The sequence below is a fragment of the Capsicum annuum genome, chromosome 1 (genome assembly GCF_002878395.1).
Source record: "Capsicum annuum cultivar UCD-10X-F1 chromosome 1, UCD10Xv1.1, whole genome shotgun sequence".
NCBI lineage: Eukaryota > Viridiplantae > Streptophyta > Magnoliopsida > Solanales > Solanaceae > Capsicum > Capsicum annuum.
Window position 1 is genome coordinate 184,221,190 of NC_061111.1, and position 24,075 is coordinate 184,245,264.

Sequence of the window (24,075 nt, forward strand, 5' to 3'; positions counted from 1 at the left end):
GATATATCTATGTATATGTATTAAATTTTGTACATTGTATTGAAACTGTTGATTATGACATTATGTTATCCTTTTCCCTGATTCACATGCTAGCATTCACCTCACTAACCGTCTTTGGATGTTGTATCTCCACATGATGCAGGAATTGGTCATACTTCTACTCTTCCTACTTAGTGATTAGGACTTGGGATCAGCTCGTGAGTTGACATTGAAGTGGTGAGCTTCCATACATCAAAAGTCTATATTTCATGTTTTGATTTCTTATGTCTTAGAACATTTAGACTATTTTTTGGGTATAGTTAGGGGCATGTCCCGACACTTTATTGATATTCATCTTTGCTTCTTGGTTTAGAAGGCTTTGATTAGATTTTGATGGTTATTGGGCGGTGTTGTTCACTTGTTTGGCGGTCACCAATTGTCAGTTATAGACATGTTTTGAATTTCCTTAAACTTGTTGTACTCTATATTGTTGTATGTTTGGAATTCATCTGACCTTGGAGGGATGATGTTTTTGGTTTGGTCAGGTACAGAGGGTGATCTTTGGCCTACATGGGACTTGAGATACCCATCACAGCTAGGCCCTGGTTTAAGTGGTAGCAGTGGTGGAGTTGGCTCTTCGACATGGATTTCGAAAGGTAGTTTGAAGTTTGATACAAACACATAGTGGATGTTAGTGTGTCATCGATTGAGTCCTATAAATAGGGACAATGTACTCAGTCCAGACAGAGTCGTCCTGGTTACGGGCATTATGGAGGGTGACGAGATTGACGTAGCCAAGATTATTTATAGAGAGATTAGCGACCTATCAGTTAGAACTAACATATCGTTAGCCTTCCCATACCTATTGACACAGCTATGTTTAGATCAAGGAGTGCCAAATATCTTAGGTATGGATCAATTTTCTAGGTTTGGTGGAAGCTAGATTTTGGTTTGATTATAGATTTTACTAACCCCTTATCCATGGCAAAGGTAGGGGCTACTTAGGGAGGTATTTCAGGCTGAAGGGCATGGTATCGACACTCTGGAATTTGTGATATTAGTGATACCCCCACTGAGACTACCCAATCCGAGCCTTAGGCCTCAACTGCAGCCGGCACTTCTAAAACTCTGCCACCACCTTCTATGGTGATACTATTCACTTCCAGGACAATTTCTACTGGCTATACTCTAGCCCCACAGGCCCTCTTGATTGATGTGCTAAAAAATTTGGGCACCCTTGAGCAAAAAGTAGTGAGGAGAGGGTGCAACCATGGGTTAAAAGAGAGATAGAGAGTGAAATGAGAGGGATACACACCCGATTTAATGGGTTCAAGTGATAAATCAACCAGAAGTTGGCAGATGTTCAGGCCCTAGATCTGGAAGACGTACATGAGAATTTACCCACGCTCCAGGCTGCTATAGTGGTGATGCATGCGAAATCGTTCCCTACTTATACAATCATTAACGAAATTCTCAAGGAGGATGTGAAAGATCTTTGGGGCAGAGGAAAGGGAAAAGTTACTGAGAAAGCTGATGATGAGAGATTTATGAAGAAAAGAAAGAGAAGTAAAAAGAGTGATACTGAGGTGGCCAAGGCGGCCATTGTTGATTCTATATGAGACCACTAGATGAGGGTCTATAATATGGAGATAGGAGCCAATAGCACCCGAGAAGCTGATGAGAAAGCAACAGATGTAGTTGATTTGAGTTGGAGCACTGCTCCTACCCCAGAAGCACCATTAAGCGCACCAATCACTATCGATTCCACTACTAATTTGAGCATCTTAGGGACCACTAGGACTACTACTAATACGAGCGAGGTGGATTTTGGGCGACTCATACTCAGATATCATAAGTCGGTGCCTAGTGTGCCCAGTTATGTCCTCATTCCCTTTTCTATATATTGTAGTCATGCACTAGGGACAATTCATCATCTTTTAGTTGGGGTCCAGGTGTACCACAACTGCTGCAGGTTTTTGTTGTCGTGATTCTTTTCTTGTTGTTGCGGGTTGATTATAGAATTGACATATCTAAGAAATAATTGTGTTGTGATGTGATTTGTTCCATATTATGTTGTGTTTTCATTTATATAGGATAAAAATAAGTACCTAAGACAGCTAATGTGTTTGATTTTTTTGAACTTAAAGTAAATGTGTTAGAAAAATGATACCCCTCCAAAAAAATTGCTTTTAAACTATGTGATGTGTACATTTATATGACCATTGTGAATCTTGTTATGGAATTAGTATTAGGGACATAATAATCATAGCTAACATTTGCATGAATCGAATGGGTAGTAGCTTGTGACATAACCCTGTGCCATGTGTGTGTGAGATGCATACTTTGTTCTCTTTGTGTGTTAAGGTAAGCCTATGGTATTCTGCGCACATTGTTGGAACTTCTTTGTGAGTGTGGGTGTCTCGTGATTGTCCCTGCATTAAAATGTATAATTTATCTGAGTAAGTGGGACTTCTTTGTTATGGGGGCACATGTGGTTTATTGCTAGCTGTCTATTCGTTCGGTAGTGTAATTTATATATATATATGGTTTCTTATTTCTAATGTGATACCATTTCTTGATTTCTTTGTGTCATATTGTAGTTCTACATTGATACACACAGTTGGTTTGAAAAGATTAAAATAGGAGGGGTGATGTTTTTTAGCTTAAATTGGAATTGACTGTTATAGGTGTCTTAGGTTTTTCTTAGTTAAGCATCGTGGTATTGTTTTGATTTTATTTGTGTTGCCTGAGGACATGCATATGTTCTAAGTTAAGAGTGTTGATGTTTCATGGTTTCAGGGCACTTTCAATGCTTAAAACTATGAAAATATGCAAATACTTAGGTTGTTTTGTTATATATAATGCATGTTTTATGTGTGTAGCAGGTTAATTAGGTTGGAAGTGGTGTGGAACAGAAATAGATGAAAAAGCTCTAAAAAATTAAAGTACTGACTTGACTGCGAGTCATTGTCTCACTATACGACTCGTAGCCCAAGTCGTTATGATAATAGAAGGCTACTGATTTCAAGGATTGAAGTAGAGGATGACCATACATTGTTAGGAGTTACAATGAGTTATGGCATGAGTATTTCTGAGCATATGAGGAAAAAGTCCTGAAGACAACCAAGTTGAAGCCCCAGTGGAAACGGAAGAAGCCTACGAATTATTATGCCAGGCAACGACTTGTAATGAGGAGTCATTCCAACAACAGAGAAAAGTACTAAAAGCTGAAAATCCACTAGAGTAATAATGACTTACAGCCAACAACTCGTAGGTTCTGGCCACGATTGATCATCGCCCAACATAGGAAGAAGGAAATGGTGCTGACAATCAGTCGTCATCAGTCTAGACGACTCGTTGCCTAAGGCGTGACCACTGCTGACTTAATTTTCCTATTTTGTTTTTGTGATGTTTTCTTTGTTATTTTGAGAAACTATAAATACACTTGAGATTCTTTCGTATGATGTTACACACTTTATACTCTTACAAACACATTGATTTTAAGATTGACTTTTGATCTTGGAATCTTCTTGTTCTTGGTTTTTGGTTTATTAAGTAACTTGAGACTTTGGGTTTTCTTCGTAAATTATTATGAGATTAATCATATGCATTCTTTATTGAATTCCTTGGATTTTTTGATAACTATGAGCGATTATTCCAATAGATAGGGTTGAGGAAAGCCTGGTAGAATAACAAAGTAGAAGAAGTGTGTGGTTCTGCTAGATCATCATTTACACTTGTATGGTGATCTTCTTCAGTTTAATCAATTTCTTAGTGGTGTTCAACTCTAATAACCTGCCTGCATTTGAGATCATATTCATAAGAAAGATTGAGATTGGGAAAGAAGATTACAACTGTGATTCGAGGCTATTAACCCTCATCTAATAACTTGAGACCCACAAGGTGATACCTAAACTGGGATCAAAGACAAGGGTTAGTAAAGCGACACCCTGAGACTCACAAGGTAAAGGGTGAGATTTACTAACACGTTTACAAGACGGTAATACCTAGCTTGTCATATTCTGCACGTGTGGTTGTGAGATAGTTGGCTTAAGCATGATAAACCTACTAAGTAGGAAGCCAGGGGGAATATATTCCCAGTACTCATTTCAGATTGCTTACAACCAAAAGCCTTCAAATCTTTTTAATTTTACTGATTACTTCTTCCAGCTAATTCAGCAAGTTTGAGAGACGAGTTTGTCCTATTCCCTATGGGATTGACCCCAACCTAGTTGAATTACTATAATTTGATAGCGATCACGATGTATCATCGAGGTGGGTACAGTTTGGGCAAAATCATCTTGCTTATAGTAGTAATATTAGAGTCTTTCTTGTTTATGATGCTTAGAGTAAAGAATTATTCGAGGATGAACAAGGCTTTAAGTGTAGGGTGTGGGGGAAATTTCCATGGTTTCAGGTGAAGTGATGTTGAAGGGTCTTAATTTTTTGTTGTGTTCTTAGTTTGTGTTGGGTTAAATTTGAAAAAATTGAAAACATTACAAAAAGATAAAAGTGAAAATTTAGTGAAAATTAATGAGGTTAAGGAGTAAGAAAAATAAGAAGGAAAAAGGTAAAAGTGAAGCACTATGATATTAGCTATTGGTGTTGAAACTGTGATAAGTTGTGATGGGGAGTTGTGTAATGAAAAGAAAGAAAAGTGTGTAAAAATCTATGCATGTGCGATAGAGCATACTCCCTACTATGCATTTGTGAATGAGCTTAATGAGATGGGGAAAAACAAGAAGTGTGTGTAGATGAATGTGGTGAAAATTGGTTGTTAATAGAGAGATCATAATGTTCATGTGATGTATTCAAGCGTTTAGAGAAAATAGTCACTATTACATGCCAGATAGTTCCTACCCATCCCTTAGCCTACATTACAACCCTTAAAGACCTATTTGATCCTAAGTTTCAACATTCTCACATTAGTGGAGTACTACACTAAGGGAAAGCCTACAGGTTATCTTATGTAACTTGTGAATTTTTTGGGAGAGTGAACGTAATTTGATTCTTATACCTATTCTTGTGATAATTTATCATGACCCAATTTTACATGTCATGATGGCACCGACTAAATTCTGCCAGTAGGTAAGCTGAACCATAACCTGGAGCTAAACGCAATGGGTTAGCTTGGTAGAAAATACCCAAAAAGGTGGAAGTCAACAACATATCTTGTTTTTCATCAAGGCAATATAAATAGATAAGGGTAAATAAATAGTGCAGAAATCCATCCCATGACTTGGTAGAGCTAGTACAAGAGTATATAGTAATAATGCAACCCAAGTCTTAAATAGACAACATAATCTTGTCTTGAAACTAAAGACTAAACATGAAAGATAAAAGGAAATGGGTGACTCCGACTCCAAGAGCTCACCCTACCTCAGGAAAATCAACACTGCACGAACGATAGTACTCGGATCTGCACCAATAAGGTAGAAATTTGTAGCATGAGTACTAAAATAATGGGTACACAGTAGATATCATGACTGACTGAGCTAAATCATGATATAAATATGATAAAATGCAAGATAACATAACTAAGTCAAGGTAGGGACGAACATGAATAAACTCTAACATCATTGTGCATAAGTAGGTAAATAACTGAAATAATAGCATAACATAACATAAAGCATCAATGCATGTAATCATAACACAAAATTGACTCCTATATGCCAATTGGTGTGGAAAAGTAAATAACTCATTGCAAGCCTCCATAAATCTGGAAGGTATACAAAAGATAGTATAACCCACCACCGTTACTTAAAAATTTTTCAACATACAACTAGAGTCCACTCATATCATGCTACATTAGCCATTTTCTCATTTTCAGACTTAGCTAAATTGCTATTTTTAATCTCACACCGCGATATCATCATATCATAGTAAGTATATCATCATAGCATAGTATGCATATCCAAACTCGAACCAATATTATCAATAATCGGACTTGAATCGATAAATATAATCAATAGCCAAACTTGAACCAATAAATATATCATCAACGTCATAATCATCCTACGAATTTGAACCAGCTAAATATCATTAATATAATATCTATCTTCCGAACTCAAATCGGCAATTATAATTAAATCATTCTAATCAAGAGTATTATCAATAACATAAGTAATAGTATAATCAATAGGCATCAATTATCACATCAACCAACATAACCATCAAATGTCAAAGTTTCTCAATGTCACCTCAATAAGAATTTCCAAGAGTCTAACAAGCGTATAAAGGTCTACAACAGCTAACATACGTCTTAGCCTAAGGTGGGTCAAGGGCTCGCTTTTAATCCACAAAGTTCCAATTTTAGGCAAATTCGACCCAAACTAGGATTAAGGTATCTAAACCCCTTTTTAGATATTAAACAAGCCTCAATTATCCCTAAAATAGAAAATACACCTAAAATATGAGTAGCTAAGTCGATTATGCCTAAATTACGAATTTCAAGCAACCTAAACGGTCCAACTCACACAAGCATTTCAAATCATCATACCAACCCCTAAAACACATCCTAAATCTAACATAATATCATGAAAATACTATGAACTAGATCAATCTAAAAAGGGATAAAACCTAGCCTGCCTCAATGCCAAAGAAAGCTCAAAGATCCATCAAATCGCCGTTTTTCTCTTTTGAGAAGCTTCCTCAAGATACCAAGCTATCAAAACCACATTCTACACATCAATACGAGAATAATGATATCCATATTGCACTATTGTGCTTTGGGTCCAAAAAATCACCCAAAATCCTATGTGGGTCCCATTTATGAAAAATCATATTTTCAAAATCAACCCAATGTTCCCTCAAGCTCAAGTAGTCACTGCCCTCTAAAATAGGCGAAATTCGAGGTAATTTGCGGCTAAAATCAAGCCTCCAAAGTTTTGGGATTTTAGAAATGAAAAGGGTAAAATCAATTATAAAAGGGGCGGAATCTTGCCATAAATCGACGGATAATTGGGCAAACAAGTGTTATCCAAGCTTCCAAATCACCCACAAGCTCCAATTTTGATCTATCTAACCATTTAGAGTTTTAAATCTTAAGAAAATGGATGAAGAATAAGCAAAGTCGATCTAAAATAGGGTATTTATACCCTTATCAGGTGTTCGAGTCTCGCTATAACGACCCGATCTTCGCGATCGCGATGCAAGACACCAGATGAGGATGTTGTAATCGCGAAATTACCCCACTGTGATTGCAGTTTTGTTGGACTGCCAAAGAAGTCACATTCGCAACTTGAAGTGTCGCGATGGCGGTACTTTCTGGTGCTGCTAAACCACGATCATGATCTATGGTCTGCGATTATGGGTGTACTAGATTACAGTTTTTCTAAGTCATCAGGATTCATCCGAAATCCTATATACATAAACAAACTATGTAACTACACCATTCGATGTTCTAGAATCAATGGCATAGTCAAAATTTCTATCCGAGGTCATTTCAATAAAATATGGGTCCCACACTCAATTTCAAATTTCTAACTTTGCAACCAATAGATCGAAATGAGCTCGGGTACCTCAGAACCCAAACCAAGAGTCCACTTAGCCTAAAATTAATATTTTGGAGCTGCTGGAATAGTCAGCAGTTACATTCGAGGTTGTTTGACTAAAGCTTTTTCCCGGTGGCCAGTTGGAACCTGCGAAGACTTAAAAAAAAAGAATTGGCTCTAAAAACTAAACAAACTGCCCAGTAACCAAACTTTCAGTTTCAGTAAGTCATAAATGACTTAGGAAAGCTATGGAAAAGCTCTAACGGTGAAAATAAGAAGAAATATGGAAAATGACCTGAAGGATCATTACAATATCCACTACTAACGATACTTTTGTCCTCAAAAGTTAGAGATTAGGATAGACCTGAAGTCTCAAAAACATGAGGATACTGCATCCATATCTTGCTCTCTATTTTCCTAGTGGCCTCATCCACTGGGCGGTGCCTTCACTAAAACCTTAACTACAGGAATCTCCCTAGTGTGTAACCACCTAACATCACTAGCTAAAATGAGCACGGGCTCCTCCACGAAGGTCAAACGCTCATTCCACTGGATTGAATCCCAACTAAGCACATAAGATAAATCAGGAATGTATCATCGCAACATAGAAATTTGAAAAACCAGATAGATAGCAACAAAATTTGAACTTAAAGTTAACTCATAAACCACCTCACCGACTGTGCAAAGAATCTCGAAAGGTCTAATATACCTAGGGCTGATCTTGCCCTTCCTCCCGATCCTTATCACCCTTCATGGGTGACACATGAAAGAATACTTGATCACCAACTCCAAATCTCAAGGCACGAAGCCTACGGTCTGCATAGGCCTTTTTTTTACTCTGAGTTGCTCTCAACCTGTCCTAAATCACCCAGACTCTATCCAACGACTATTAAAACAAATCATTACCACGGGGTCAAATCTCAAAAATCTCAAACCACCCAATTAGAGAATGATATCTCCTACCATACAAAGTCTCAAAAGGTGCCATATCAATACTCGAAAGATAATTATTGTTATAAAAATACTCTACCAAGGCCAAGTGATCCTTCCACTGGCCTCCAAAATCCATAACACAGGCTTAGAGCATTTCCTTAATAACCTGAATAGTCCATTCAGACTAGTCATCTGTCTTTGGATGAAAGGGTATACTCAGATCTACTTGAGTACCCAACTCCTCCTGAAAATCTCCCAAAATCTAAAAGTGAACATAGAACCCAGTCTAAAATAATAGATATGGGCACCCCATACAAATAGACTATATCATGGACATAGATATTATCTAACCTCTTAACACTGAAGGACATCTGAATATGAATAAAATGCACTAACTTGGTAAATCGATCCATGATGACCCAAATACCATCGGAACCACGAGAAGTACGGGATAAGCCACTACCAAAGTCTATGGTAATCCGTTCCCACTTTTACTCAGGAATAGACAATCTTTAAATCAATCCACCAGGTTTTTGATGCTCGGAATTCACCTGTTGACAACAATGGCAATGAGCTACAAAGTCTGTCATATCTCTCTTCATGTCACTCCACCAATAATATTGTCTAAATCTCTATACATTTTGGCTATGCTAAGATGAATAGAATATCTAGAGTCGTGATCCTCATACAGAATCAACTCATTAATCATCGGAACACAAATGCAGCTATTAAATCTCAAATCTTTCTCAGAATCTAGGGTATTCCTCTCAGACTCACAACTCAACACCTAATCACGAAGGAAAAAAAGCTTACTATCCTCAAACTGACGATCCCAATCTGCTCAAAAGCGAAGACCTTGCCTCAACACTAGAAAGAATCCTCCTGGGGTCAAACTAAAATACAAGTCAAGCTACTCATACTCGTTGCCTTCTGACTCAAGACATCTGCTAATACATTAGCCTTGAGCCAATGATACAATATGGAAATATCATAATCCTTAAGCAACTGCATCCATCTATGCAGCCTAGTATTAAGCCCTTTCTTAGTCATAAAATGCTGAAAACTTGATGATCGGTGAAAATCTTACAATACACGCCATAAAGATAATGTCTCCAAATCTTAAGCACGAAAACCACCGCCACCAACTCCAAATCATGAGTGGGGTAGTTGAGCTCGTGCACCTTAATCTATCTCAAAGCATAAGCAATCATGCAACTTTAATGCATTAAAACACAACCTATACCAACACCAGAAGCATCACAAAACATGGTGAATCCCTTACCCTCTACAAAAAGAACTATAATAGGAGCTGAAGTAAGGAAATCCTTGAGATTTCAAAAGCTCAACTCATACTCCTCAAATCATCCAAAAAAACCTCTATTCGAGTCAATCTAGTCATAGGTGCTGAAATAGTAGCAAAACCCTTGACAAATTATCTATAATAATCGGCTAAATCAATAAAGCTACGAACCTTAGTCAGAGATATAGGCCTAGCTTAATCACGAATTGCATTAATCTTAGCTGGGCCTGCTATAATACCATTCTTAGACACTACATGTCCAAAGAATGTCACTGACTCAAGCCAAAACTCATACTTAGAGAACTTGGCAAAAAATACATGATCTCTCAAAGTCTAGAGCACAATCCTCAAATGATATGTGTGCTCCTCTCTACTCCTCAAATATACAAGGATGTCGTCAATAAACACAATCATGAAGGAGCCTAAGTAAGGTCTAAATACTCGATTCATCAAATCCATAAATACGTTTGGGGCATTATTCAACCCAAAATACATCACAAGGAACTTATAATGACCATAATATCTTTGGGATATCCTTAGCCCGAATCCTCAACTGATGGTAACCAAATATCAAATCAATCTTAATGAACACTGTCACTTCCTAAAAATAGTCAAACAAATCATCAATGTGAGGCATAGGTTAATGGTTCTTTGCCATCACCTTATTAAGCTGATCTAAGGTGGATTTATGCACCTCAGTATTGTTACCCTAGCTTATTTAGCCTTATTTTGAGGATAAATTATTTGATTAATGTGTTAATCATGATATAAGTAAGAATATAAGTGTTTAAGTACTTTATAACAAGGTTTCAGGTGCATTTCAAACAATTTTGGAATCAAATTGATCATTTAGAGTTCATATGAGAAAACAAGTGTTACTAACTTGAGCTAGGTGTTGTTCTAGTTGATCACAATGGATTCTAATGTGTATAATGAGTTCCTAATGGTATGATTAAGTAATTATGTGCGGAAAGATTGTTTATAACATTTAAAGAGCAATTTAATTAAGCGAAGAGTCAAAACTGAGTGAAAGATAAAAAAGGGGAAAACTAGTATTCTTAGCTAAAGTTTCTAGTTCGTCGTCTTAGACGTTATGTTGTTTTGAGCTCTAATTTGTTGTGTTTAATGTTATAAGATGATTTGTGAGATAATTATTATGATATATGAAGGATATACAATCTTCAAATCAGGTGTAAACAACACAAAAAGTCTTGGAATGGATCGACGAAAGCACAAGACATAATTTGATGTGAAATGGACCTCTTGGAAGTCAATGGTACATCGCGGACGAAAGCCAAGTCCAAATGGCGTGTGCCATACACTAGGATCTTATTAAGGGACATAAAAGAGTGGGTATCTACTATAAGGTCATTTCTCACATCTAGACACGGTAAATTAATCCCGCAACTCAGCCTAGTGCAAAAATCGGCAGTTTTGTCCTCCTATAAATAGGACAGTTGTACTTGATGTTAGAGAGCTTAGACGGATTTGAAACTTGGAGAGGGGCTGTAAAACACTTAAATTAGGGTTTTTATTATTTTAATTTATGTTTTTAATGGATTTTATCATGTTTTTATTCATCTTGATTACGACTTTGTCCATGAGTGGCTAAAAGCCCCTTTTTTAGGGTTAAGGCCAAGAACATGTTTACTTTCGCTTTGAATTGAGTTTGTTTGGATTGATTATCATATTTGATTGTTTTTTATCCTTGTTTTAACTATTTTAAGGATTCTCGACCCTTAGAATACATATATTGTCGACCTTGTGAACTCAGGAGGGGTCATAGGAAGATAGAACATGGGGATAAATAGAGTACGGTTCTTATTCTTTTATAAAATAAGAAATTTGAATTAGAGACTAGGATAGGGATATACTTAGAAGCCTTTCTTAGTTCACATGTAGGATGATATCTTAATGCATCTAAATAGATTATTACATCCCCGCTCAACGATGTAGTTATAATGTCCAGTTAAGTGGAAGGTTTGAGGTCGGGACACCATGATCATACGATAAACCCTACAAATCAATAACCAAGATAAGAAATATAACGAATTAAGTTCAATAGCGTAGTATGATTGTTCATAGTGCTTTAACCCCTGGTTTTCATCCATTGATTGTCCAAAGTCTTTACTATTCCGTATTGTTTTAGTTTAGTTTTAATTACAGACTTTTAAAACTCTTTTGGTTACGTTCGCACTAGTTTAATCTCAATAGTCAAACTAGAATTGAATAGTTGTGAAACACAAGTCTCTGAGGGATCGATATTCGGCTTTGTAAAAGGCCACTGTATTACTTGGTGAGACCACATACACTTTCTTATGCGCTTGGGTACAACAAAAGTTGTCTATAATTAATACACATATGCATGGAGCCATCTTTATTCTTTACAAACAACACAGGATCTCCCCAATGAGACACACTCGATCTAATAAAACCCTTACCAAGAAAATCCTAAAATTGAGAATTCAGCTCCTTAAGCTTGGCAGGAGTCATACAGTAAGGTTCCATAGAAATAGGTCGAGTGTCAGGCTCAAGATCAATAGCAAACTCATTCTTAGATACAAGGGGAATACTAGGCAAGTTGGTAGAGAACACATCAGGAAACTCACAGACTACAGGAACAAAGTCAAACGATGGACTCTCCGCACTAACATCAGAACATAAGCGATATAAGACTTCAACCCCTCGAAATAAGCCTTCTAGCATGAACATAAGAAATAATCCCCATTGGCTCGCGGCTAATGGCGCCCTACCACATGACTAAGGGTATACCATCCCTGGCTAAGGTAACGGCCTTGGTAAAACAATCCATACTGCATGATAGTGGGATAACCAGTCCATGACCAGAATCACATCAAAATCCACCATATCCAAAATAATAAGCTCAGTATAAGTATTGACATCTTTAACAATCACAACACAAGATCTGAACACCTGATCCACTTCTAAAGAATCACCCACGATAGTAGATACACGCAAGGGAACAACTAATAAAACTCAAGATAACTCTAATTATGGATCAATAAGTAGATACATAACAATAAGCGAATCCCGAATCAAATAAATCAAGAGCCTACTAACGAAACACCAAGATCATACTTGTAATAATAGTATTCAAAGACCCAGTCTCGGGTCAAGGAGGTACTGCTTATAACTGACCACGCCTGCTACCTAGATGGGCTCCTAATCGATCTCTTGTCCTGCTTGCCTAAGAACCTCCTCGAGTACCCTAGAAACCACTCCTACGACCCTAATATCCATCTCTAGCTAAAGGATGAACTGCTCTAATAGGGGAAACACTCAGAGCTAAAGAAATAATCACCCCAGACTAGGGTACTCATGAGAATAATGACCAAAAGATCCACAAATATAACATGCTCCCTGAGATAAACCAAAACCAATAGATCCCACCGACATAGAGTAACCACCATGACTAGAATAGACAGAAGATGAACCCGCTGAAGACTGACCAACAACTTGACCAGCGCAATCACTAGTACTAGACTAATCTCCGTTAGTAATCTGAAGAGCTGGCTAAATCAGTCAACTGGGCCAACTCTAAAGCTAATAAGATGGATGCAGAGAATACCCACCATAAGAACTACTACCTTTGAATTATAAACTACTATGGATCCTACTGAAATTGCCCTGATATCTAGTTCTCTTATCATTGCCTCCTTAGGCCTCATAATGTATCTTTTCCATCACCTGAGCATGATCTAAAACGTCAGTAAAAGACCTACCCGCAGCAACCAAACTCTGAGTGGATAGGCGAAGAGAAAGTATCAATCCTTAAATAAAGCAATAAAATTTCGTATACTCAGTGTATAGAAAAGAGGTAGCATACCTCGACAACTCATGGAAACGATCCTCATACTCTGATACTGAGCCCATGTCAAATGATAAGATCCAACTAGTCTAGAATCCATATAACCTCTCCACCAATATTGAGCAGCCAAGTCTAACTAAAATATGGTGTAATCCATACCAAGAGTCTTAAAAAGGCCCAAATTATGGAACTTATCCTCACAAGCAATCAGAAATTTATATGCATCCTCACCTAGAGCACCAACAAACCTAGGAGGAGCCAATCTCAAGAATCTACCCAATATTTTCTGCTCCTCAACATATATAGCAGGTTGGGCAACCGTTGTTGAGAAGCTACCAGTTGAGCAACCATCGATGTATGAGGGACCTAAACTCTAGGAGCTGCAGTTATAGGTTGCATCCCCACCTCAGTACCACTATGATCTGTGTACTGTACACCATTAGATAGTGCACCACCAACTTTCCTCATAATCTAAACCAAATCACCTTTAAGCACTGAAGAAGAAATAAACCCTGTTAGAGTCTAGGCTGGTCCTTGGCTTACCGCTAGCTACGGCAGAAAAATCTTTGGCTCAGAAATGGGTATATCTTGGTCCCTAGATGGGGACACATCTCTAGGCTTTCTATGAATAGGAGTAGGATCCCTAGGCTTGGTCTCAGGACCCTCATCTCATATAGTGGTAGCATGTGTCTTGGCCATCCATGAAAGAGTAAAATCAAAGGAATGTTCTGTAAACCAACTTAGACTCTTAGCACGATATGAGTGAAAGAAGTGAATAACTCCTAAGAATGTCCCATAGCCTCCCAAAGATAGAAAACGAACGTTATTGTTCTAATCAATAGGACTATACTAGACACTTGCTCTTGTACCAACTATATCGGTGAAACCATGCTCTACTACCAATTTGTCACAACCCAATTTTACAAGTCATGGTGGCACCTACTAAATCCCATCAGTAGGTAAGTCAAACTATAATCCGAGCTAAATGCAATAGGAGTCAAACTATAATCCGAGCTAAATGCAATAGGTTAACTAGGTGGAAAATGCCCAACAAGGTAGAAATCAACAACATATCTTGTATTTTAACAAGGAAATATAACTAAATAAGGGTAATTCAACAGTATAGAAATCCATTCCATGATCAGATAGAGTTAGTACAAGAGCATCTAGTAATAATACAACCCAAGTCTTAAATAGTCAATATATTCTTGTCTTGAAACTAAAGACTAGACATGAAAATAGAAGAAAATGGGTAACTCTGACTCCAAGAGGTCATCCTATCTTCGAAGAATCAACACAACATGAATGTCAATCAGCGATGACAACTCGTACTCGGATCTACACTAAAAAGGTACAGAAGTGTAGTATGAGTATTAAAACAATGGGTACTCAGTAGGCATCATTGGCCTATTGAGCTAAATCATGATATAAATATGATAAAAATACAACATAACATAACTAAGCCAAGGTAGAAACGAATCCGAATCAACTCCAACATCGTTGTGCATAAGTAGGTAAATAATTGAAATAATAGCATAACATAATGTAAAGCATCAATACACACAATCATAACTACAAAATTGACTCCCATATGCCCGTTGGTATGGAAAAGTAAACAACCCATTACAAGTCCCCATGATCCTGGAAGGTATACACAAGATAGTATAACCCACCACTATCATTTATAAATTTTTCAACATACCACTAGAGTCTACTCACATTATGCTAAATCAACCATTTTCTCATTTTCAGACTTAGCCAATTGCTATTTTTAATCTCACACCCTGATATCATCATATCATAGTAAGCATATCGTCATAGCATAATATCCATATCTAGAGTCAAACCAATATATATAGTCAATAGCCAAACTTGAATCGATAAATATAATCAATAGTCAGACTTGAACCGATAAATATATCATCATAGTCATAATCATCCTCCAGACTCAAACCGGGTAAATATCATCAATAACATATCCATCTTCCAGGCTTGAATCGATAATTATAATTATATCATTATAACTAAAAGTAACATCAATAGCATAAGTAATAGCATAAACAATAGGCATTAATTCTCACATCAACCAACATAACCATCAAATGTCAAAGATTATCAATGTTACCTCAACAAGCATTTCTAAATATCTAACAAGTGTATAAAGGTCTATAAAAGCTAACATGTGTCTTAGCTTAAAGTGGGTCAATGGCCCACTTCTAAACCACGAAGTTTCATTTTTGGAAAATTCTAACCGAATTAGGCTTAAGGTATCTAAACTTACTTTTAGATGTTAAACAAGCCTCAATTATCCCTAAGATAGGAAATTCACCAAAAATATGAGCAGTTAAGTCGACTATGCGTAAATTATGATTTTTAATTAGCCTAAATGGTCCAATTAATGCAAGCATTTCAAATCATTGTACCAACACCTAAAACTCATCCCGAATCTAACACAATATCATAAAAATACTATGAACTAGATTAATCTAACAAGGGGTAAAACCTAGCCTACCTCGACGCTGAAGAAAGCTCAAAGATCCACTAAATCACCATTTTTCTCTTTCGAGATGCTTTCACAAGATGCCAAGCTGTCAAAACCACATTCTATACATCAATACGAGAATAATGATATCCATATTACACTATTGTGCTTTGGGTCTAAAAAATCACCCAAAATCTCATGTAGGTCCCATTTATGGAAAATCACATTTTCAAAACCAACCCAATATTCCTTCATGCTCAAGGAGTCATTACCCTCTAAAATAGGTAAAAATCGATCTTATTTAGGACTAAATTAAGCCTTCAAGGTTTTGGAATTCTTAGAAATAAAAAGGGGAAAATCAACCATAAAAAGGGAGAATCTTACCATAAATCAAAGGATAACTATGTAAACAAGTGTTAGCCAAGATCCCAAATCTCCCACAAACTCCAATGTTAAGCTATCTCACCATTTAGGGTTTTAGCTCTTAAGAAAATGGATGAAGAATGAGCAAACTCGGGCTAAAATGGGGTATTTATACCCTTACCAGGTGTTTAGGTCTCGCTGTCGCAGCCCGACCTTCGTGATTGCATGATGTAAGGCACTAGACAAGGATGACGCAATCACAATATTACCCCACCGCAATCATGGTTCTATTGGCCTGCCCAAAGAGTCGCATTCGCAACTTAAAATGTCATGATTGAGGAACTTACTAGTCCTTCCAGATTGCGATCGCGATCCATGGTTCGCAATTGTGGGTGCACCAGATTACAGTTGAGACTTGAAAATTTTCTAAGTCTCCACCAAGCCATCGAGATTCATCTGAAATCTCGTATACGTAAACGAACTATGTATCCATATGAAATTAGATATTCTGAACTCAATGGTGCAATCAAAATCTCTATCCGAGGTCGTTTCAATAAACTATGGTCCCCTACCCAATTTCTAATTTCTTAACTTTTCGACCAATAGGTCGAAATGAGTCCGGGTGCCTCGGGACCTGAACCAAGAGTCCACCTAGCCTAAAATTGGTATTATAGAGATATTGGAATAATCATAATTTACATTCAAGGTCGTTTGACTAAAGTTTTTGCCTGGTAGCCATTGGAACCAGCAAAGACTTTAAAATAGGTATTTGTCTCTAAAAATCAAATGAATTGCCCTGTAACCAAACTGTTAGTTCCAGAAAGTCATAAATTACTTGGGGAATCTATGAAAAAGCTCTAATAGTGAAAATAAATGGAAATATAGAAGATGACCTAAGGTCATTACATAATTGCATCTTAATGAGTGAATGTGGGTAACTTTCTTGTGGTAAGGGCACATGTTTGATGATTTTTGGGAGATTTATATGATCTTTTGATTGATTAATATGCATGAGTTTGCCAACTTGGTGAGTCAATTCTTGAGGTGGGGATGTTTTGAAGTAGTGTTCTTGAGCGCTCTCAATTGTATATAACATGCTTGTGTGTGAAACTTGTTATCTGGGAAGCCATTGTAGTACTAGCTTAAGTGTCTTGCTTATAGTAGTATTTTGGAGTCTCTCTTGTTTATGATGTTTATAGTAAAGAGTTATTCGAGGACGAAGAAGGCTTTAAGTGTGAGTGGTGATCTTAGCTAGATTTATGCACCTAAGTGTCATTATCTATGTTTGTTTAGTCTTGTTTTGAGGACTTCTTGTGTGATTAATGAGTTTGTAATGATGTAAAAAAGAATCTAAGTGTTAATTTATGTATTGTTAGTGTTTAGGGTGTGTTCATAATGAGTTTGGAGTCAAAATATTAAGCTAAAGTTCAAACGCAAAAACTAGTACGCTTAGCTTGAGCTATGTTCCTTTCTACTTCATCATGTTGGATTCTATGTGGCTTAGAGCTCTAATTAGTGGTGAGTATTGTTCTGGAATTGAAGATAAAACACAACCACAAATTTTGGACTTGAAGAACAAATGCATCGGATAAGGCAAGATGAAATCTGGAAAATTTGGAGACATTAGCGTGCCACGCTACCTAGATACCGTGATAAGGGCCTGGCCCACCCTTGGTTGCATTGTGAATTGACAATTCCAGTAGTCCTCCATTATATTAGCATGCCATGGACCCTGTCCTCCGTGATAAGGGCATGGAACGAAGGCTAAACAAAAGCGGGCAACTTGGTCCTAGTATAAATAAGACACTTAAACACTTAGGTTAACACCTTGGACGACCTTGGTCTTTGTGACACGATTAAGGAGGCTAAAATTGGGTTTTTACTCTTTAACTTTAGTTTATTCTTCGATTTGTACATGGATTATTTCATTATGATTCTTGTTACGTCCATGAGTGGCTAAACTTATTTTTCAGTGTTAAGGTCAAGAACATGATTACTCTTGTTGTGTATTGATTTGGTTTTAGTTATTTATCATTGTTGGTTGTTTATTTATCGTTTTTATTACTCCCTTCATCCCATTTTATGTGTCGTCATTTGACCGGACACGGAATTTAAGAAATAAGGAAGGACTTGGTAAAGTTTAACAAATTATCCTTTATCAAAAAATGTGCCAATATCTTTTTTTTAATTAAGTGGGACCAATAAGGGTAATTGTGCCTTTAAAAAATTGTCAAATAAGAAAAGACGACACTTATTTTGGGACGGATTAAAAAGAAAATGATGACACATAATTTGGAACGGAGGGAGTACTATTTTAAGGATTCGCGACCCTTAGAATACATGCGTGATTCTATCATAAGCCCGGAAGGAGGAATGAAAGAATAAAACGTTTGATAGATAGAATAAGATCATAATCTCAATTGAATGATGTTATGATTTGCATTTATGATAAGAATATACCTAAGTGCCCTATTTGGTTCAATTATGGGATAAAATTATGACTGCACTTAACTTTGTTCTCGCATCCACACCGATGTAGTTGTGGGTCTAAGTTAGATAATTGACTAGAGGTTCGGAAGTCCGGAGTTATAATATCGACCTCGTGGACCAACAACCAAGATGATTAACCTAACTAATAAAGTACATAGCTTATTATGATTGTTCGTAATGTTTTAACCCTGGTTTTATCCCTATTGTTCAAAAACCTTTAAGTTACGGCATTATTTAAGTTTTCATTTAGTTATAACTGTGAACTTCTTGTGGTTACGTTTGCACTTGTCTAATCTTAATAATTGAACTGAAATTGGATAGTTGCTTAATACTAGTCTCTGTGGGATTAATACTTGAATTTATTTAAGGCCACAATATTACTTAGGTGGACCACGTACACTTGCATATGTGCTCGGGCGCAACAAAAAGTCCCGGTTTGATTTCTAGAAAGGTATACAAATACCTCAAGTCCCTCATGGTTCTTGCCTTTACGTACCATAGATGAGAGAGGAGAAGTATACTATATTATTAGACATGGCATTTGTTTTTATAATGCATTTCATGGTATCCACTCGCACTTATCTATTCTTATGCATTGTTTGTAGTTAGTATTATTTGTTGCTTGTATCCACTATGCTTATGGGGTCGATTGGATTATATTGACTGATGTTTGTGCCTTATGAGCTTATGATGGCTCGGTTAGGTTGTAGTGACATTATTATTATGTTGTTTTTTGAGGTAGTTTATTTATTATATTCCCTTATCTACCGAGACTTGACATGTTATTCTCTTTCTGATCCTTCTTTATCTAACTTTAGTTATATTTGTATTCTATTGTACTTATATTTATTTGAGCTCAGTCGGCATATGATGCTTACTGAGTACCGCATGTTTTTGGTACTCATACTATACTTTCTTTATTTTTTTCACTATGCAAATCCGAGTATAAGTTACTGTTGTTGACGCCTTCCTCATGCGGAGCTTTTGGAGTTAGAAACTTAGGGTGAGCTCTTGACAATCGGAGTAATCCCTCTCCCTCTACTTTTTGGATTAGTCTTATTTTGTATATTCGGAGATAGTTCAATCCGTGTGTGCGTGTCACACACACAATACTCCTTGTATATGTGGTGGCTTTTGCACCGACTGATAACAGGTCTTAGGGGATTGTTTTTGATATTTTGTTCCTTTTCTCCCTATATATGTATTCACTGGTCTTATTTCTTTTGTTTAGTCTTTATATTTGGTCTTTTACCTTGTGTATCTCTCTTCCTCTTATTGGCCCGTTACTTCTTGTTCGGGGCTATAAATTTGGCTTACCTACTAGTAGGTTATAATAGGGTGCCGTTATGACTTGAGATTTTGGATCGTGGCATAATTTTTCTACCCTTTATGTAGATTCTTGCACGGGAGAAGAAGACCTCTCATCTTCACTTGTAATACTCAACCTCATTATTAAGTTCTAATAAGAAAACAAAAAATCAAGATTTTTTAATTTCTTGCTCTAGTTCTTACATTTTATTACTGTGGTTTCTTATTCTTAGCTTAGCTAATATGTTATTTTCTTGTTTCATTAGTTGAGTTTTAAAAAAACGGAATTTGATCGATCCTAAATCATTTTTCATAAATTTAACTGTTTTTGCAAACACAATTTTTTCGGCAAACGCTCAGTGAGGGACGACACATCCCATCGCCCTCTGGCTAGACTGAGAATAAATGTATTGAAACCCACTTGAGAGAAGCAGAACAACACAGTGAAAGCAGTGGTTACATCTAGCTGAGTGGTGGTATAATTCAAACTGCCACTCCAGCCTGAAATGAACTCCTTGTGTAGCTCCATTTACATCCCTCCTCACATTTCAATGTGACTTATGTTAGAATCAGTGATACTTGATGAACATATGTTCCATGTGTCTTTTACTCGAGAAGAAGATTGGGAGTCAAAATATGGTCCAGACTGAATTGGCAGCCACTGGCGATAATGGCTAGCTTTTGGTAAAACCCATTAACATTTTAAAGAGTCGGTCTGTAAAATGTTGTATCCTAGCAGCAGTGGAAGTCCTTTTTCAATGAGAACTAATCTCCCACCTCAAAAACCACTTTGGGAGGGTTATGATTATTTGAGGGTTAAGTTACCAGATTTTAAGGAGAGAATGTAATGGACCAACTCTTCCTTTATGTCATCTCCATATCGGAGATGAGAAAGGGGCAAGAAACAACTGTGATGGGATGGAATAAATTTAATATCTTTAGCTGTTTGTTTATATCGACCGAAGGAGAGATTAATAGTAGCTTATTGTCTCCAAATTGTACATCATTTCATGGTCTGCATACAAACAGAAGTAAAGCAGCAACTAATTTTAGAAGTCCAGGAAAGTCGCCAAGTTGTTGAGTCATCTATCCTCGTATGTTTACATTACCTTGGAAACCTCACCTAAGCTGAGTTTTATATCGATCGATTTGTTCAAAATTTTTGGTCCTACAGAACTGTTGGTACAGCCTTTCATAGGGTAAATTTACATTGACAGGAAGACTACAATAATTGCAACATGTGGGGAGCCAGCCATAGCGGCCCATCTTGCTGGACAGTCTGATAGCAAAGAATTTGTACAGTAAAGCATGCGGTAGCTGCAACAAGCACCTTATTTGTATGGCCACAAAGAATATGCTCCTAGTGAAGCGGATTTCTGCTGCTTTTATATCAGATGCCTGCCAACTGAAGTGCATGTAGCAGCAGAACAAGAGAAGAGCTTAAGATGTGTTGTTACAACTCCTCATTATAAAAGCTCAGCCTCTTCCTGGTCTGCATCAGCATCCTCAACATCATTGTCCTCGTCTTCTTCTGGAGCATCAGGGTCTACTCCCTGCCGAAATGGATAGGTTCATTTAAGCAAACAACAGTGGGACCAAAAAGCTGTCTACTGAAGTGCTGGTGTAAGTTCATTCAAGTTATGAAACTCAATGTATGCATGACAGCGAGTACAAAGTAATGTAAATATAGGTACAGCCAAGTGAATTTGGTGTACCGCGATCAGTTTTCCAACATAGACATGAACAGAGACATTCTAGAACAACTAGTTACAATATTTAGCAGAGAAAATAAGTTACATGTTTAGATTTTAAACAAGCATATATAGAGAATGCTTTAACGTTGAACAGGAAATAAAACCTTGAGTTGCTTCTCCAGGCGCTCCAATCCTTTCTTTGCAGCTTCATTTTGGGGATTTATCCTGACAGGTAGAGCAAAATATTGGTGTAAGTACCTATGTTTTTATCGTGTTCCATACCTTAGGTGTTTTATATACTATCCTTTGTCTTGAGCCGGGGGTCTATCGGAAACAGTCTCTCTACTTCTTTAGAGGTAGTGGTATGGACCGCGTACACTCTACCCTCCCCAGACCCCACGATGTGGGAATATACTGGGTTTGTTGTTGTACTAAGAATTATGCTATTTAACTGTTTCTCTTCTCATTTGTTTTTACCTTCTCTGATTTAAAGCACAGATTAGATAAAGGCCCGATTTTGTGAGATTGATTATCCAACACTTCTAATGCCTTAAAATCGAGCTGAAAAAGATTGCAAGAGCATTCAAGGAAAAGGTACTACCTCAGTGCTGCCTGATAGTGTGACAAGGCATCTTGCAGCATATTTGTAGCAGCAAACACTTGGGCAAGCTTAACATGTAACGAGTCATCAGCCCAATCCTTGAGATAACGCTCAAGAAGAGAAACAGCATCTCCATTTCGACCTTCAATGACATGCAGTTCTGCCAAGGCTAACGCTGCTCCAAGATACCCGGGTTCCAGCCTTAGTGCAGATTCATAGAACTTCTTCGCCTGTAAAAAGCGTTGGTACGTGAATTTCAAAAAGAAACAAATAAAGTGCTACTCAGACGTATAGCTATAACGTTAAGTTATTTTTTAAAAAATTTATAATGTAACATTTTGTTAAGATTTATGCCAGGGCGCTCGACTACTGAAGCCATCCATCTCGTCAGGAGACTGGTGGAGCAGTATAGGGATAGGAGGAAGGATTTGCACATGGTGTTTATCGACTTAGAGAAGGCCTATGATAGAGTTCCCAAGTTCCCAGGGAGGTTCTTTGGAGGTGTTTGGAGGCTAGAGGTGTACCTATAGTGTATGTTAGGGCGATTAAGGATATGTACGACGGAGCCAAGACTCGGGTTAAGACTGGGGGAGGAGACTCGAGCACTTTCCCGTCTTGATGGGGTTACATCAAAGTTCGACGCTTAGTCCATTTCTTTTTTCCTTGGTGATGGATGTTTTGACGCGGCACATTCAAGGTTTGGTGCCTTATTGTTTGCTCTTTGCGGATGGATGTAGTCTTGATGGATGAGACAGGTAGTGGAGTTAATGCTAAATTGGAAATTTGGAGGCAAACTCTTGAGTCTAAAGGGTTTAGGATGAGTAGGTCCAAGACGGAATATTCGGAGTGTAAGTTCAGCGAGGTGTCTCATGAGTCCGATGTGGTTGTTAAGCTTGATACTCATTCTATAAGTAAGAGAGATAGTTTCAAGTATCTAAGGTCTATGATTCAGGAGAATGGAGAGATTAACGAAGATGTCACTCATCGAATTGGGGTAGGGTGGCTGAAATGGAGACTCACCTCTGGAATCTTGTGTGAAAAAAAGGTACAAAACTTAAGGCAAATTCTACAGAATGGTGGTTAGATCGGCGTTGTTGTATGGGACGGAGTGTTGGCCTGTTAAGAAGGCCCACATCCAGAAGATGAAGGTGGCGGAAATGAGAATGCTTAGGTGGATGTGTGGGTGTGTGTACTAGGAAAGACAGGATTAGAAATAAGGTTATTCGAGATAAGGTGGGTGTGGCTTCGTTGGAAGCCAAGGAAGCGAGGTTGAGATGATTCGGTCATGTGATGAGGAGGAGCGCGGATGCCCTAGTGCGGAGGTGTGTGAGCTTGGCTAGGGATGGTTTCGAGCGTGGTAGAGGTACAACAACAACAACAAACCCAGTGTATTCCCACTTAGTGGGGTCTGGGGGGGGTAAGATGTACGCAGTCCATACCTCTACCTCTGATGAAGTAGAAAGGCTGTTTCCGAAAGACCCCCGGCTCAAGTCACGAGATATCACACAAACACATAGTACAGCACAGAAGCAGATGACATAACATAGATACGGCACCCATAAGGAATATAAAACAGAGTAAAGCAGGAATGCAGGAATATACA

At 37.5% G+C, this 24,075-nt stretch overlaps 1 protein-coding gene across 3 annotated transcripts in view; it reads right to left on the reverse strand.

The window, feature by feature from the left end:
* Positions 1–21,144: 21,144 nt before the first annotated feature.
* LOC107842670 (anaphase-promoting complex subunit 7) overlaps positions 21,145–24,075 on the reverse strand; it is a 34,330-nt gene continuing 31,399 nt past the window's right edge. For all 3 annotated transcript variants that reach the window (XM_016686626.2, XM_047408102.1, XM_016686631.2), the window contains 3 exons: positions 22,473–22,702; positions 22,036–22,096; positions 21,145–21,730 (listed from right to left, as the gene is read on the reverse strand). In XM_016686626.2, coding sequence (XP_016542112.1) covers positions 21,644–21,730; positions 22,036–22,096; positions 22,473–22,702 — 378 coding nt within the window. In that variant the 3' untranslated portion in view covers positions 21,145–21,643. The remainder of the gene's footprint in view (positions 21,731–22,035; positions 22,097–22,472; positions 22,703–24,075) is intronic.